The 15,215-nt window shown below is 35.0% G+C and overlaps 1 protein-coding gene across 3 annotated transcripts in view; it reads right to left on the bottom strand.

Annotated features, from left to right (window-relative positions):
• DENND1B (DENN domain containing 1B) overlaps positions 1-15,215 on the bottom strand; it is a 268,067-nt gene that overhangs the window by 156,894 nt on the left and 95,958 nt on the right. For all 3 annotated transcript variants that reach the window (XM_045456663.1, XM_045456662.1, XM_045456664.1), the window contains exons 4-5: positions 3,198-3,247; positions 1,112-1,231 (exon numbers count right to left, since the gene is read on the bottom strand). In XM_045456663.1, coding sequence (XP_045312619.1) covers positions 1,112-1,231; positions 3,198-3,247 — 170 coding nt within the window. The remainder of the gene's footprint in view (positions 1-1,111; positions 1,232-3,197; positions 3,248-15,215) is intronic.

Raw genomic sequence — 15,215 nt, 5'->3', positions numbered from 1 at the left:
ACATTTAAGCATTTACTTTCAAATAAAGATTGAAGAAAATTCTCCAACTCTAACAAATGTTCTGAGTAAATTTAGAACCTAAAGCACAAAGAATGCTATGAATGTAGCTAAACAGCAAACAAACATCAAATTTACACCAAAGCTTTCTTTGCAATATTTTACTATTAAATGTTATTTCTTTTCCTACACGCGTTTCTATAGAATCTAGCTTGACCAATATCCATATTATAACCACAGTATAGAATCTTATGTTTGTGGAATACATCTGGATTTCAGATTCATCAAGACATACTAAAGGGAAGCTAATTTTTAGGTCCCTTCCTTGTCAACAGCCAGCATCTCAAAATCCTAGGTCTACAAAAAGAAGACACATTCTTAACTACATATTGAGGCAAGCAGATGATGTAAGCGACTGAAGCAGGACAGGCAGGACTGGTGACAAACTAGCAAACTCATGGCACAACTACAAACCTGCTGCTTAGTTCCAGCTTATTGCTGCTACTGGGAAGTGCAAGACCAGAATTAGCAGTCATTCCCATTTGGCAAAAGAAATCAGAAACTTGAATTTTAGGCAAAATTTTACTACAATGTATAAAGTTAGAAACATCTTCAAAACGTTTAAAACATCACAGGACCAATAAAACATCTCTGAACATTTCTGACCCAGAATCACCAGTTTATAACCGTTGCCCTAAAGCAGTAACTTAACTTTCAAAAATACAAGTTCTGGATCAGTGGTAGAAAAGAGCATGCATTACTGTCATTGACTTTTTTTTGCATCTTATTTAACAGATGACATATATATTATTTGAACTCACATCTAAATATTTAATTTTCCAAAACACAAACCCACAAAAACTAATCATAAAAGAGTCAATTCTTCCAAGAAAAATTTTACTGTTACTGGTAAATCTTTAAGCCTAATTGATACTATATATAGAAAATAAAATTATTTTTCAACTTACTTAGATCTAGAGAAAACATATAAGCAAAAAAATATTATACATATTATTTTTAAGCATCCTAAGCACAACAAAGTACCAAAGAAAGGCACAGTTAATGATTAATACATCCAGTTTTGGTTTGTTTTGGTTTTACTACAAATACTCACCTAAGAATGCACAAGCAAATTTTGCCTCCTGATGTGAGTCTGCAGAATCCAAATCTCTGTTTACTTTCAATGTCTGTCAGTACAAAGGTAAAGTGCTGTCCAACTTGATTCTGGGATACTCTAAAACACAGCAAAATTATAAAACTTTAATGTGTCTTTTGCGTGAGAATTTTCTTAAAGAAAAACAAAACAAGAATATATGTACATGAGGCACTGGTTTCACCTTCCCAATCAGTTGGTTCTCAAGTCTAGAACTAGGTTCTAAAACTAAAATGAGTGTGAAATGTGTAAACGAAATCATGAGCTGAATATCACAGTAAGTTGCAACATCTTACAGGCTGAGCAATTAAACATATACAGACTCACCCCTTAGTAGGGAATCGTAAGGTATTTCACCGTAAGCTGGCACATGCCTGAAAGTACTTACAAAATATTTCATAAATCTGAAAATACTCTTACTGAGACCATGGAAGTGAGAACCAAGACACGATGACTGATTCTGCTCAACTCCTGCCTCTATTTTCGTGATTTTATTTTAAAATTGCTTAGACAGCAAATCAGGTTGCTTTAGAATCCAATGGCAGCCCCTACCAACTCTGTTTAATTGCTTCTTCTGCTGACATTCTCACCCAGTAAAGTACCATAAAAATTACTATTGGCACTTTTTTTAGCATTCTCTTCTAGAGCTACCCATACACTGAGTAGATTTCCAAGCACAAAACAAGAGTGCAATTTCTACAGAAAAAGCTTACTATGAAGAATTTAAGTGATCCGTGACCTGAGTATCAGGCTATCACACATACTCTGTGTCACACTGCAGTGTAAGGTGCAATGTAAATTATTACACTGAATCTTTATCAGCATTTGAACTATAGAAATACATTTCCTGTTACTGGCTATAATCTTGCCCTTAGACAACCATAACTGAACATCTGCTTCCTTGTCCCAAGGTAAGATATCCATCACACCGAAAATTTTGGTTTTGAAACAGCCACAGGAATTAGGTAAAAAGTAAGTTACTTTACTACTATAGCATGCCAATACTACAAATTGCCTTCAATTGTCAAGAAATCCTGTATTTCAAGTGCTGAACATTTACCAAACACACTTTGAAGTGGGCGGTTTTGAAAACAATTTCACAAACTTCAAAAACAACCTCTAGTGCCTGCTGTGCCCTCTAGTGCTCAATGTTCACAATATACTTTTGAGAGCTTTTCTTCGTTTATTTTATCTTTGCTATTAGTTTGAAAATTGCAAGTTTAACAAGCACAATTTACTCTCCAGAAAGGAGGTAAAACAAGGGGTATCGATACTTATTAGTATCAATTAGCCCATCATTCACAAGGCATGATCTTAAATATTGTAAATTTCAGATTTTTACTCATCTTTACTTTAGCAAAATATTTTCTGAAAATAAATTTTCTTTTAAAACCCCTCATATCATACTCTTAAAAAACTGATAATAGGGTGTGAAAATCACGTGAGAAACAAGTGACCTGTTTTTACGCTCAAAGGCCCATATATTCTGTGAAATTCCAACTACACACAGGTAATACTCTATTCATTCAGTATTTGTTCAGTAAAATACAAACATAATGAGATTTTCAAAACTGCTGGGAGGGTTTCCCTGCAGCCTTCCATAATATTGCACTATTTCTATACAGCTATTCTTGGGAGACAACTAGTCATGGGTTTTACAATATCACACAGATGGTCTTTTCAATTAGGGTGAAGTGAGATAGAAACCAGGATATATACATCTCATTTCAAAAGACACAATTCTAAGGCTCTGATTAAGGACACAGTGATATTTTTTTCTGCAGGTGCTTACAATATGTACCTGAAGAACAAAAGGAAGAAATGGATCCTTAAGACTTCTAACTGGCCACAGTGGAGAAAACAAAAGATATAGTGATGTAAAAAGGCTACTTCTCTCCAAATATTATTTAATTTTTTTGTTGTTGTTAGAAGCAGTGAAGAGAAAGACATTTCCTTTTACCAAAAAACACATGTCATCATTTTAAAGTGCTCACTAAGATGAGTTGAAGTTACTTTGAATGATGGCTTATATACCCTTATACCGTACCTTTCAATGTCAAAGGGGAAACAGAACTTGGGCACGCTCTGTAGTACTTCCTGCAAATGCAAATTAAAAAAAAAAAAAGCTTTAGAATATTTTAAAAGATGCAGTTAAAACTTTTCTTGAGACATTTTCTAGGGAGGAAAAAAGTTTGTTTTTTTTTTTTCCTTAGGAAAAATAGCACAGGTTCCTAGACTAAAATAATTGATTATTAAAAAGGAATTAAGTTGGTGCTTTGGCAGATTGCACTGACAATGCCACGGAAGCCCCAGGAGGGAAAGGCCTGGCCTGAAGGGTATTAACACCCTTCACATCCCCGCTGGGATTCCCTTCAACAAGGCCATATGGATTTTACAAGAAGCACCGCACCATATGGGTAAGCTACGTCTGCTGCTACTTGTACCACAGACTAGCCACAGGGACTTCTGACAGATCCTGGCTCAAAAATATAAATGTTGTTTCAATTAAAATGCAGGCAGAGAAAAGGGAATGAAGTTGGCAGCAGAATGAATTACTGAGAGGTAAAACAACGCTACATGTCCCATAGTAAAATGGTTAAAAAAAAAAAAAAAAAGACATTCTATGGCTAAAGAAACACATTTATATGTTTCTCTCAGTAAATTCAACAAGAGTAACATCAAGTTTATCTCAAATAACATTCTTTAAAAAAATGCATATCTAAAAATAAGCCTTTAAATTTAAAACAACATACCTTCTATTCTATGCATTTTTGTTTATGAATTGCCTCATATGAAAATCAATGTTTTAACTGAGCACAGAAAATACCCTATTGATTTTGAAACCTGCAGTGATTTTATAGTCATTATAAAATAATTTTAAAAGCTTTTGGAAGTCATACTCGTTAACAATCATAATAAATACAAATAATGGACGCTTGGCAAAAAACTGAGAAAGATCTATTCTGTTGTATATGAAAAACAACTAAAAATTAACTCTGATTCTAAACTTAAACTTTAGAATTGAAGATCACATCATATAAGTTCAAAGCCAGGTAACTTTACAAGACAAAACAGAGATTTAGGAGAATGTTTCCTATCAAAAAGAAAAAAAGAGCAAATATCTTCAGGCAGTAGTCACCCCCATCAAAACTACCACCTCTTTACCAATAAAATTTGCGTCCAGAGAAAATATTAATATCTGAATATTTAAATCCTCTGCAGAAACATAATACTGAGTGTTTTAAAGTAGAATCTATTAAGTTCTTTTAACCTGTAGACTACAATAAGTTATTAATTAATAACATCACATTGCAAAATTCCAATGGCAATACCTATGAAAGCTTCAAGAGCCTTATGACGCTAAAGCAGAAAGAAAAGCATCATGTAAAAAAGCAACCTTCTACCTTTAGGGCAGGGTACCCTGGTTTGCTTATGAACACATACATACCTTTAAAAATATGAGCACAGACCCCATATTTAGAAAAAGCTGTTTTACTATTGAAAGCATTCTGTTACATGTAATTAAAAGAGCTGCTAAACTTGAAATAATTTAAATTACTAAAACTGAAAACAGTTCACTTGACCATTGCTAATCCTTGTCTTGCTACAAAAAGTGAAGCCATTTATCGTATTCACTACGCCTATGAACACTATTTTGATATCCCCCCCTACAAAGTTCATATAATTTCTGTAACAATATAGATATTTCAAACTCATTGTCTACTTCTAAAGACACCCAAAGTAGTAATATATTTCCCATCAATTTTTTAAGACTCAAATTAAGAAGAATGTTTCCCGGTTAGTTGCTCAATCTTTCACACTCTCCCCCTCCCTCCTTCTACACGCAACACACAGGCACACACTTCTGCAAAACAGCCTCAGCTCGCTTCCCAACTGGCAGAAGCATCCCTCAGGGGACAAGTCTTTAAACCTCCGCACTCTTTAAAATTCAACCAGCCAGCAGGTCTATAGACTAGTGTATAAACAGTATAGACAAAAAAATCCTCTCTCAGCTTATGTCAGTGACAAAGCAACTCAGCAGTTGACTGTTTCTCCCCTGACAGTATAAGCTGGGTTTACACAGATCAATAGCTGAAAGTCCTACCTAGCTCCCAGGGCTCGGTTTTCTTCCTTAATTACAGGTGCTATTCAAACTGAAGTTAAAAAAGAAAACACAGAGAGACAGAGAGAGTGAGAGAGAGTTGAAGGGAGGAATAAGATACATGCAAATGGGTTTTTTGGGGGGGGATCCTTTCAGCAAAAATGTTAATTGGAAATTATACTTTTATATGCATTGGAAGTGTTCATAAAGTCTGATATTTCCATCATAAGGTGATTTTGATATCAAACACACATGCACAGTTCTGAATTGGGATCCATAGATTATGTAAAAGATTTAAGATCATACTCTTCAAAGGTTTTGTTTTTCTGTTCTCTACAGGCTTTGTTTTCAGGCAATACCTGATTCCCTTGGCCAAGAAAAATTATTTGAGTTTTCCGGATCATCTTAAATCTCTCAAATATATTTTATTTTTATATAAAAAGAACACCTTGACTAAAATGTTAAGTATTAAAAATAGTAATAACAAAAAGAATGAAGTAGAATATACAATTATGAAGAGCAAAATACAAAGGGCATAACACATATATATGCATATGCCCTAAAAACAACACATCTGCTGTCCTATAAATGACTGGAAATAAAGACTGATGAAAATTTATACATTGGGGTGGGTGTTTTTGGTACTATATCCCACATTTGTATTAATAAGCTGTACAGTCAAATAAAGGAGAAGAGAATAAACTGCTAGTGTTAGAGGGGTTTATTAACTCTTTATCCCACAACGCTACTGTTCAACATTACAAATTAATCAAATAAAAGGGGGAAAAGCATTTAAGAATCTACTTTTTGAAAAAACTAAAATATGTAGAGTCTACCTCCTGATGAAAGTTCAATAATTACAAATGTCTTGGAATTTCTCAGAGAAGAATCTAAGATGAAATGAGTCATGTCATTGTTGACATCACTAATTGTTTTTCTTCTTTCTCCACTACTTCTTCCCCTGCCTCCAAGGTTCTACACCTCCTCTCTTCCACACCAGTAAGGTATATCTGCCAAGGCAATTTCGTTTTCACCCATGGTTCCAGTACAACTACCAAATCTCATCGTCCTGCAGTTTAGATATTTCTGACTCAGGGATTATATATTCAACTACTCTGCAGTACCAATTTCTGACACCTCAAATTCAGAATATGCAAAACTGAAGTAATTCTTTTAGTTGTAGTCCTTATCACCTAGAACAGCAGCAACACCTACCCAGTTACCCAAACCAAAACATGGTGGTTGTCTAGACCCCTTCCCTTTCCTGATTCCCAAATAAAATCAGTCATTCTTCAAGTCCTCTTAATTGAATTTCATAACTATCTTCTTCCAGAGGTCCTCAATGGGAGGGCAGTAAGAATTAGAAGATAAGGTGTTAAGAATCAAACGGGAAGGTCCTTCAAAATACATTTGATCACCCACACTCTGGCGCCATAAGGGTCTTGACTCTTTAACTTAGTTTGAATACCATCCATAATTAAGAAATAAGACTAACTGTAACAATGTAGGGTGCTTAATATATAAGGAATAGTTATTCTTTCACTGCAAAATGACAAGGTAGATTTGTTCAGGACAGGTTAATTCAACATCCTCTTTGAGGACCCAGGAATCTGCTGTCCTGCTTTGTTGTCCTGAGTTTGTTGGTTTTGTCCTCAGCTACCTCTACTCATGGTCACGAAATAAGCTGCCAGAGTTCAGCACACCACATGAAGACACAGCAGTGTCCAGGGAAAGAAGCATTTCTTTCCGTTTTCTCTTCTTATCAGAGGAAACCTTTCCCAGAAGCCCCACAGGCTGACTTTCCCATTATATTTAATTAGCCAGAAGGTCAGAGCTGCTCCTAAACTAATCACTGGCAAGGGAAATGGTGGTCTATGCTTAACTTAGCCTTGGAGTAGTTAGAAAAAATCAAAATTCAGACTTACTCATTTTCTGCTAACCACGAGGCATGTCATTTAATATAAAGAAGCTGGAGTATCATATTTTCTTTCTTAAGACTCCTTACAAAAATTTTAATCAAGTAATTAAATTTATACCAAAGCTCTCAGGAAAATTATAACACAATATTATATAAGAAGAGTTTTCAAATATCCATAATTTTATTCATTTCAGTAACACTTTCAAAATCATTCTGTAGCAACAAGGGGGCTATTTGTCAATTCTAATTTTTCACCAAGGCCATAGAATTCTAAAAAGGTGATTACTTAATTTTGAATATTATTTCCCCAAATAAGTGAAAATTAATTAATACTATGAATTCAATCTGTGCTTTACATGGGGGGAAATCAACTTTTTTTCTCAAAAGAAGCATGCACTAAGCTGCTTGCTGTCACAAGCAGTCTGCATAGAACAGAACAGAGATTCCCACACTGTGCGCAGAGATGTCTCAGGGCCCTGCAGCAAACTCATGGGGGCACCACAAGATGCCTTACATTTTCAAGGGGAATACAGCTATACTAACAAGGTGGTCAAGCCAGATTGCGTTTTATTACAAGGTAAAATTATATTAACATGGTTAAGTTATATATATAGCCTCTTTAGACACCATCTTCTCGTGTTTTTAAAGAAGTTTGTTTAAATTTAGAGAATGTATTTTAAACTTTAAGCCAAGGAATAACCATCAGAATAAATGAACCTACTGTAGAATTTTTCTCTTGGTATTTACTTTTATGTAGTATTTCAATTAGAAATAAATTTCTCTTTCATCATTCCTCCTTATATTAGGGAAAGCACAGTATGTCTGTGAATTCTGACACTAAAATTACGTAGGCTGGGAACTCAGGTCAAGTTATTTTTCACTTTCAAAAATTAAAAATGAATTTTTATTGTTGAAGATTTAAGTAACTGCCAAGGAGGAAATACATTTTGCTATAAACATAACTGTGCTGTGGAAACACAATCAGTGTTTGAAGGATGAAGAGACCTCTGTAGTCTGCAATCATGTTAGTTTTAACCCAATGCCAATGAAAAAGCCGAGATTCGAAGCAGGACAGAGAGATGTTATAAAAATATGTATATTTACAATGAGAAAGGTAGTTTTCCTGGCAAATAAAAAGTATAATATATTTCCCTCATTCATTTAAGAGAAGCATTTAAAAGCTGTGAAAAAAAACCATACATTTAGATATGTGAAAATGGGTTTCCAAAGTTTCTTTGTCAAAATACTACTAAAAATCGCCTTCAAATTTTTATCCCTAGGTTAACTCTACCTTTTAATCAAGGACTTGAATAACAATTATACACCGCTAAGAATAAAACATTTAGGAAGACTCCCTTTCTTTTCTAATAACCATATAACATCTCCCCCCTTTCCGACAAATACCTCTTTGTTCATTCACCCCTATTTTAACTAGTAACATTTTCTAGACCAAAGGAAATACATAAAATAGAACATTGCCTATAATATTTATCTGCATTTACAGATACTAAAGCCTTTAAAAGTGAATATCAAGCAGTCATTTAAATCAAGATAAGTAGAATTAAGAGGAGCAGGAAAGGACTTAAATCTTTAGGAAGAAACAAGTTTTATGTCAGTCAACCTATAAGCTACCATGACTTCAATCCACAGCTAGATGTTGTTTAGGGTAAAGGAAATAGGATTCCTGAATTTCAGAAGTAGGGAGACTTAAGATTAGATCATTACAAAACAGGCACACATAGGCACGCAGGCACGCACATTAGATGGAAAATCACAGTCAAGGGCGCCATCCTGTAGAGTCAAGCAGTTAATATTCAAAGTCTGGCTCCACAAGATATTGGCTATGTGCTCCATTTACCTCATCTGGAAAATGGGCAGAAGTTATCTATCTTGTAGGACTGAGGATTTATTTGGGGATTTATAGGAGGATTCTGTGAGGATTAAACAGAAATCCACATAAATGATTAGACAATGACAGACATATAAAAACCTCCTAACAACTCTTAGCTCTTTTATTAACTAGTTACTTGTTTTAAGAACTCTTACACATCATGTGAATTCCAACAAATATTTACTGAGTAATTGCAACATTAAGGTCCTGTGTTCAATGACCTGTGCCAAAACATTAGCATACTGAGACCTAAAATGATGACAAATATTATACTGAATAATTGATCTGCCTAATTTGAAAAATTTTAATGTATTTAATATAGGTTCATGCGGATAGGTATATATATGTAGATATAGATTTGAATATATTCTACTATTTCTATACAACCAGCCACAATAAAAGCAGACTCTGTTAACCCTGCAAAGTCATGCCATGTGCACATCTGATGATTTTAACATGTTATAAGAGCCTACTTTGGGCTGCCACATTGGTACTTGTTTTGAATTAAAACTATCTTCAGAGAATCATGCCAACAGACATTTTTCATTTAAGGAGGATTTACTAATAAAATTCCTGTTTCATGTACTTATTTATCAATCCACATAATAAAGATTAATTAACAATTCTAGGTAAGGAACTAACCAACTTGAGGAATAAAACTATCTCTGGCTTTCTTCTACAACCTCAGATTAGGCCTTTCCCTGGCAAAGACACCGTGTTGTGTTTTTGTTTGTTTGTTTCTGGCAAAGATTTTGTTAAGGGTACCCTCAGAAAATACATCCTCTCTTTCCGTCACCGCCCTTTAATAGTGCTATCTCTCTTTGTTCTTTGTTAATCTTGATTGTATATTTTTCTTCGGTCCGGCAAGACTCTTGATTCATATTATTTCTGTGGTTCTTCATACCTAGGCCGTGTGCAGATAATCCTCCTGTCATGATGTTCATGACATCTTCTCTATTCACTGTGAGGGTCCCACATTAGAGAACTGATTTTTACATTACAGAGGACAACCAGAAAAAGGATATATTCCAGAGCAGTAAAGTTTAATTACCTTTTTTTTCCTGGTCCTGCCTTAAACCTAGTTCAGAATTATGCCTGAACTGCTAATTTTCCCTAGACAGCGAATCTTGTGACACACCAGATGGGAATCTTGTCATTTGTCTGATTCTTTAAGAAAGAATAGAATCTTTAGTTTAAAGCATATATCAGGGACTGTACACTTTGAGATGTTTGAAAAATATACCTCTAGAAGGGTATCATATCCTGGGAGGAATGGTATATTTATTATTTCTTTTTCCCTTGAAAGTCCATAGGGTCTGTAAAATCACCTAGCATAAATGTGAATCATGGTATATTTTAAAAGTTTGGAAAAATCATAATTAATTGTCTATTTAGCTATTTGGAGGCTTTGTTTGGAAGAATTAGAGTTACACAATTATAAAATATAAACTGTTCTATGAAGACCATTTACTTAAAAGGGTATAGTCTAAGCAGTACTCACATACTGGCAAACTCCATGTGAATTTATTTATATGAATTACCAATATGTTTATATATGTTCATTTACCAAGTATTTAATGTGTGAATGGGAATCACAGACAATCACATTATAATGTACTAAGAGCATTGGCAGGAAAAGTGAAAAATACCAGGAAGTCTAGAAGAGAGACATATAAACCAAACTGAGAGTGGTGCTTCTGGAGAAGTGTGGTTAAAGTCTCAAGGGAAAAAATCCTATCTAAGTAGAGAAACGAAGGGAGAAGGAGAAACTGGCCAGGCTATAGAATAAGAAGAGGGAGGCAGAAAAGAGGTAAAAATGGTCTTCCCTCATAGGAAAGAATATGTACAAAACAAAAGTCTAAAAATTAGAAACAGCAAGGACAAAGTTTAGACAAATAGTAAGAGAATGTAGCTTGAGAAATAAGCAGGGGACTGAATTTATAATGCTTTTAGACAAACTAAGAAGTATGGACTTAAGGCAAGAGTAGGGAAACCATTCCTCCTGGTTTGCCCAGAACAACTTCACATATATCTTCTCAGAAAATTATCAATAGCATCCCCTTTTACTCTCAAAGGTATCCAAGTTATAATTTATTTTAATAGAAATCAGAAAAGTGATAGCCTGGGGCTATGGGATAGGGTGGGGTAGGGGATACAATGAGTAACCAGAAGGTGGCAAGGAACTTCCTAGAGTGCTAAGAAGTCTCTATCTTTAAAGGAATGTGGGTTACACAGGTGTATGCATCTGCCAAAACTCATTTCATTGTACACTTAAGATCTGTATCATGCCATATAAAAATCATTGGTCAAAAACACCTAATAGATAAGTATCTCAGTTTGGACAGTAAATCATGGTTCACTCTCCCTAAGAAAAATAGGGAAGCTTTGAAGGGTTTAAAATAAGGGAGAGACACAACTGGGCTTGAATTTTAGAGAGATCACTGGCTACACTGTGTAGAATAAATTTAAAAAGGATAAAACTGAAGACTAGGAAATCAGAAGACTTCTGCAATAACCAAGGTGAGTGGTGGCAGCCTGAAATAAGACAGTTATAGCAGCAATGCAGACAAGGGCACAAAATTAAGATACATACGGGAGTAAAGATGGAGACGTCAAGAGGGGACTGGATAAACTGTCTGGTGCTTTAGAGATAGCATCTAGCCTACATAAAGACCAAGAAAGGAAATGGCGCTGGTTAAAACATATGGATAAGAGATAGGAGTGACTGTTCTCTTTTCCAACATTATGAAGGATCAACATGATTCTTCATATTTTTATGCTCCTCTCAACAAATACTCTAATATAATATCCCCAGGCCATCAACAAGGTAAATTTTCTCATACAATGATGACAACACATCATGTCTTTATTTTCCTAAAGATTTATTTCAAGATATAGGTTATAGAGTGTTTAACCACTTCTAATATTATAATCACCATATGTCACTCATCAGTAACCAGAGATAAATGAAGACAGTAGCAAACCAGAAAGTTCTAGTAGTTACAATTACCATGATCAACGGAAATAAAAGAATCTCTAAAATCTTTGGGGGCTTATTCAACCTTGGAGCTCCTCTCATGCCTAATCAGAGCCTGGCACACCACTCATGATCTGAAAAAAAAAAAAACTTGTTGAACTCCTGTTAAGTAACACTGTTTTAGCATCATCAGAATAAATTTGCCTTGGCAGACAGTTTAAGGAAATGTGACTTAAGAGTCTGCGTGTTTTCTTATTTGATTCTTTTTCTAAATTAAAATATAATAAAATAATTACTTACTCTGTGCCAGGTTCTGACCTAAGCACTTTACATATATTACCTCATTTCATCCCTACAACAACTTCTGTTTTGTTTCCTTTTATATGTGGGGGAAAAAAACAAACAAACAAAAAAAGAAGTCCAAGAGACGGAGTAACTTGTCCAAACCCACATGGCTAGCAAATGCTAGAGTCAGGACTTGATCTCACAGGCTAACGCTTCTAACCACTATTCTCCATCATATGTATTTTTTTTCCACTTTGTTTTCATGGAGGTTCCAACATATAATCTGCAGATGCCTAAATTTGATGCACACTTGGTCTCTGTATGGTGGATATTTCCCATATTTATAAAGAATTAAGATTATACAATTAATATTTCAGAAACAAAGTTCAACCTGGTGTATGGAAAAATAAAGGGGGCCAGGACATGAAGGAATCATGGGGAGAAATGAAAATGAGATAATATGTAATTACAAATGTGAGTCTTTCCTACCCTACGTTGTTCTAGGCCCTTGAAATTAAGTTCTGAGGCAAAAAAGAGAAAAAAAGAGAAAAAAAGAAAAAAAAGAGAGAAAAGAAAATGCTGTTTCTACCTACGCTTGTTTATTACTACTGAGAATACCAGATTTACAGTAAAAGCATACATCTAACTCCTTTCAAATAAAAGAGTTATAAATAAGGGCTTAAGTTGATTTTTTTTTCCTTCCAGAGGAGTAAAATACAAAGTAATTAAATTTGAATCCTATTATTTAAAATCTGAAACAAAAGCACTGTCAAATATCAGAACAAGGGTCATACCAGAATAAATAAATAATACTAGAGTAACAAGAGCAGCATGAAATTAAACAAAGTTAATTGTAACAGAGGGAGTCAGTGTTGAGACAGTATTTATCTTGGGCTCAAGGATGAAAATGGGTAGATAGGTCAAAGCTGTCTGTATATGGTCAGATGGACAAGGAAACCCGTAGCTCAGAGAGTAAACACCCTGGATGCGGTTGTATCTTTAAGAATTCTGTTCAATAAAGTTTGCTAGACATTTTTATCCCTTTCAATCTAAAGCAAGAACTAAGTACTTAATAATTAAAATAAAACCTTATTCAGATATAGCCAATAGGCAGGACTATAAATCAAGACCCCTGGAGCTCTGACCATATATTTTAGGTTATCTTAAATTATCCAATATTTTTCTTTTATAAAAAATGTACATGCCCATAATCTTTAATATGTCAAACTACAATTAAACTTGAAGTCATGGTGGAGTTTTTTTTGAATGAATATTTCTCGAAATTCTAAACAAAAATATTATGAGCTATTATTATTCTGCAAACTTATTCCACCCCACCCATTACAGAACATCCACCTCTTGGAATAAAAATGTAGTTCACACTCCCTGCTGACGTAATCTTTGGCCTCTTGCTGAGATTACAAGTAAAGGTGCCAATTTTGGTTTTAGTTCTTGTAATGCAGAAAATTCTTTCTATGAGAAATTGAACTGTGAACACTGGTTCTTTTCACACACAGAAAGCCACCAAACAGGCCTCGCCAAATAGCAATGAGTTTTGATCACTCCTAGTCTAGTCCACTTTGGCATAAATGACCTTAAAGAGAAAACACAATTTCCTGAATCTCTTGTAAAGGATTTGCCTCAATAAACCAGACACTACATATAGTCATTTGATAAACTTTCTCAGTTAAGAAGAAATAATTCTCTTGAATAAATTATCTCATACCTTCTATATATATTCCTTACAACGTGTTATTGTATTGGCATATATGGAAACCAAGAGTAATTATAAAAACAGGAGTGGCTTATTTGTAAGCCAGACTAAAATAAATTCTGTGAAGTTAGATTCAACCTTTGGTCAGCTCAAAAGTACACCTAGAATAATTCTCTCTTTCACTGAAAATTTTCTTAAAAGTGTGATGTCTTTTCAGCAAGTCTCCATCACTTTTTTAATCATTTTAAAAATTATTTTACACTTATTCATTTTTTAAGAGACAGAGATAGAGCATGAGCAGGGGAGGGGCAGAGAGGGAGGGGGGGGACACAGAATCCAAAGCAGGCTCCAGGCTCTGAGCTGCCAGCAGAGAGCCCCACGCGGGGCTCAAACCTACGAACTGTGAGATCAGGACCTGAGCTGAAGTCAGACGCTTAACCGACTGAGCCACCCAGGCGCCCCTCCATCACTTCTTATCGTTGATTCTTCTCAGCTGCTGCCACCAGCGATCTCTAAATTCTTCATCTAATAACGTTTTTCCCAGTATTTATCAAATTTGACTTTTCTGCAGTGTGTCACATTTCATTTATTCATGTAACATGCATTTACTCAGTATCCACCAAGCAAAAAAACACTTGGGATTACAAAATGAAAGTGATCTTCCCCTTGACCTAAGGAAGCCCAGGTTTCTCCATAACCCCTCTTGCTTACAAGTCACTTCCTGAGATGTCTTTTTCCACTTTATCTAGATCTCCTCCCATGAGTACCATTTCTTTTAGAGCTGCTTCATGACTCCTTCTCCATAGCCTTCTCCATCGGTGGTCTCCAGAGTTCTTCTGTCTTTAGGCTTCACGTCCTGATAGGGAATCTAACCTTACTGCTAAACACAGTGGATGAAAGTCTGGGCTCTCTAGCCAGAATGAGAGGTTCAAAACCCAGGTCATACTTAACAGCTGTGTAGAACCATGTCATCATCCTTTCCTAAACTCCAGTCAGAGGTTTCCTGCTACTTAGAAGACATCCCTACCAGAATACGGGACATATCCAAAATTGAAAACCCCATCCTTCCTTCAAAATATGCTCCTCCTCCTCCTAATGCCTTATTTCTATGCTTTCAGGCTCTTTCTCAATCTAACTTTTTCCAAACTTTAGAATCAGGCAACAAGTTTTCATTCACT

This window comes from Leopardus geoffroyi, chromosome C3 (assembly GCF_018350155.1).
Source record: "Leopardus geoffroyi isolate Oge1 chromosome C3, O.geoffroyi_Oge1_pat1.0, whole genome shotgun sequence".
Classification (NCBI taxonomy): Eukaryota; Metazoa; Chordata; class Mammalia; order Carnivora; family Felidae; genus Leopardus; species Leopardus geoffroyi.
Note: the sequence above shows the minus strand (reverse complement) of the source record. Positions and strands in the feature narration are given on the sequence as shown.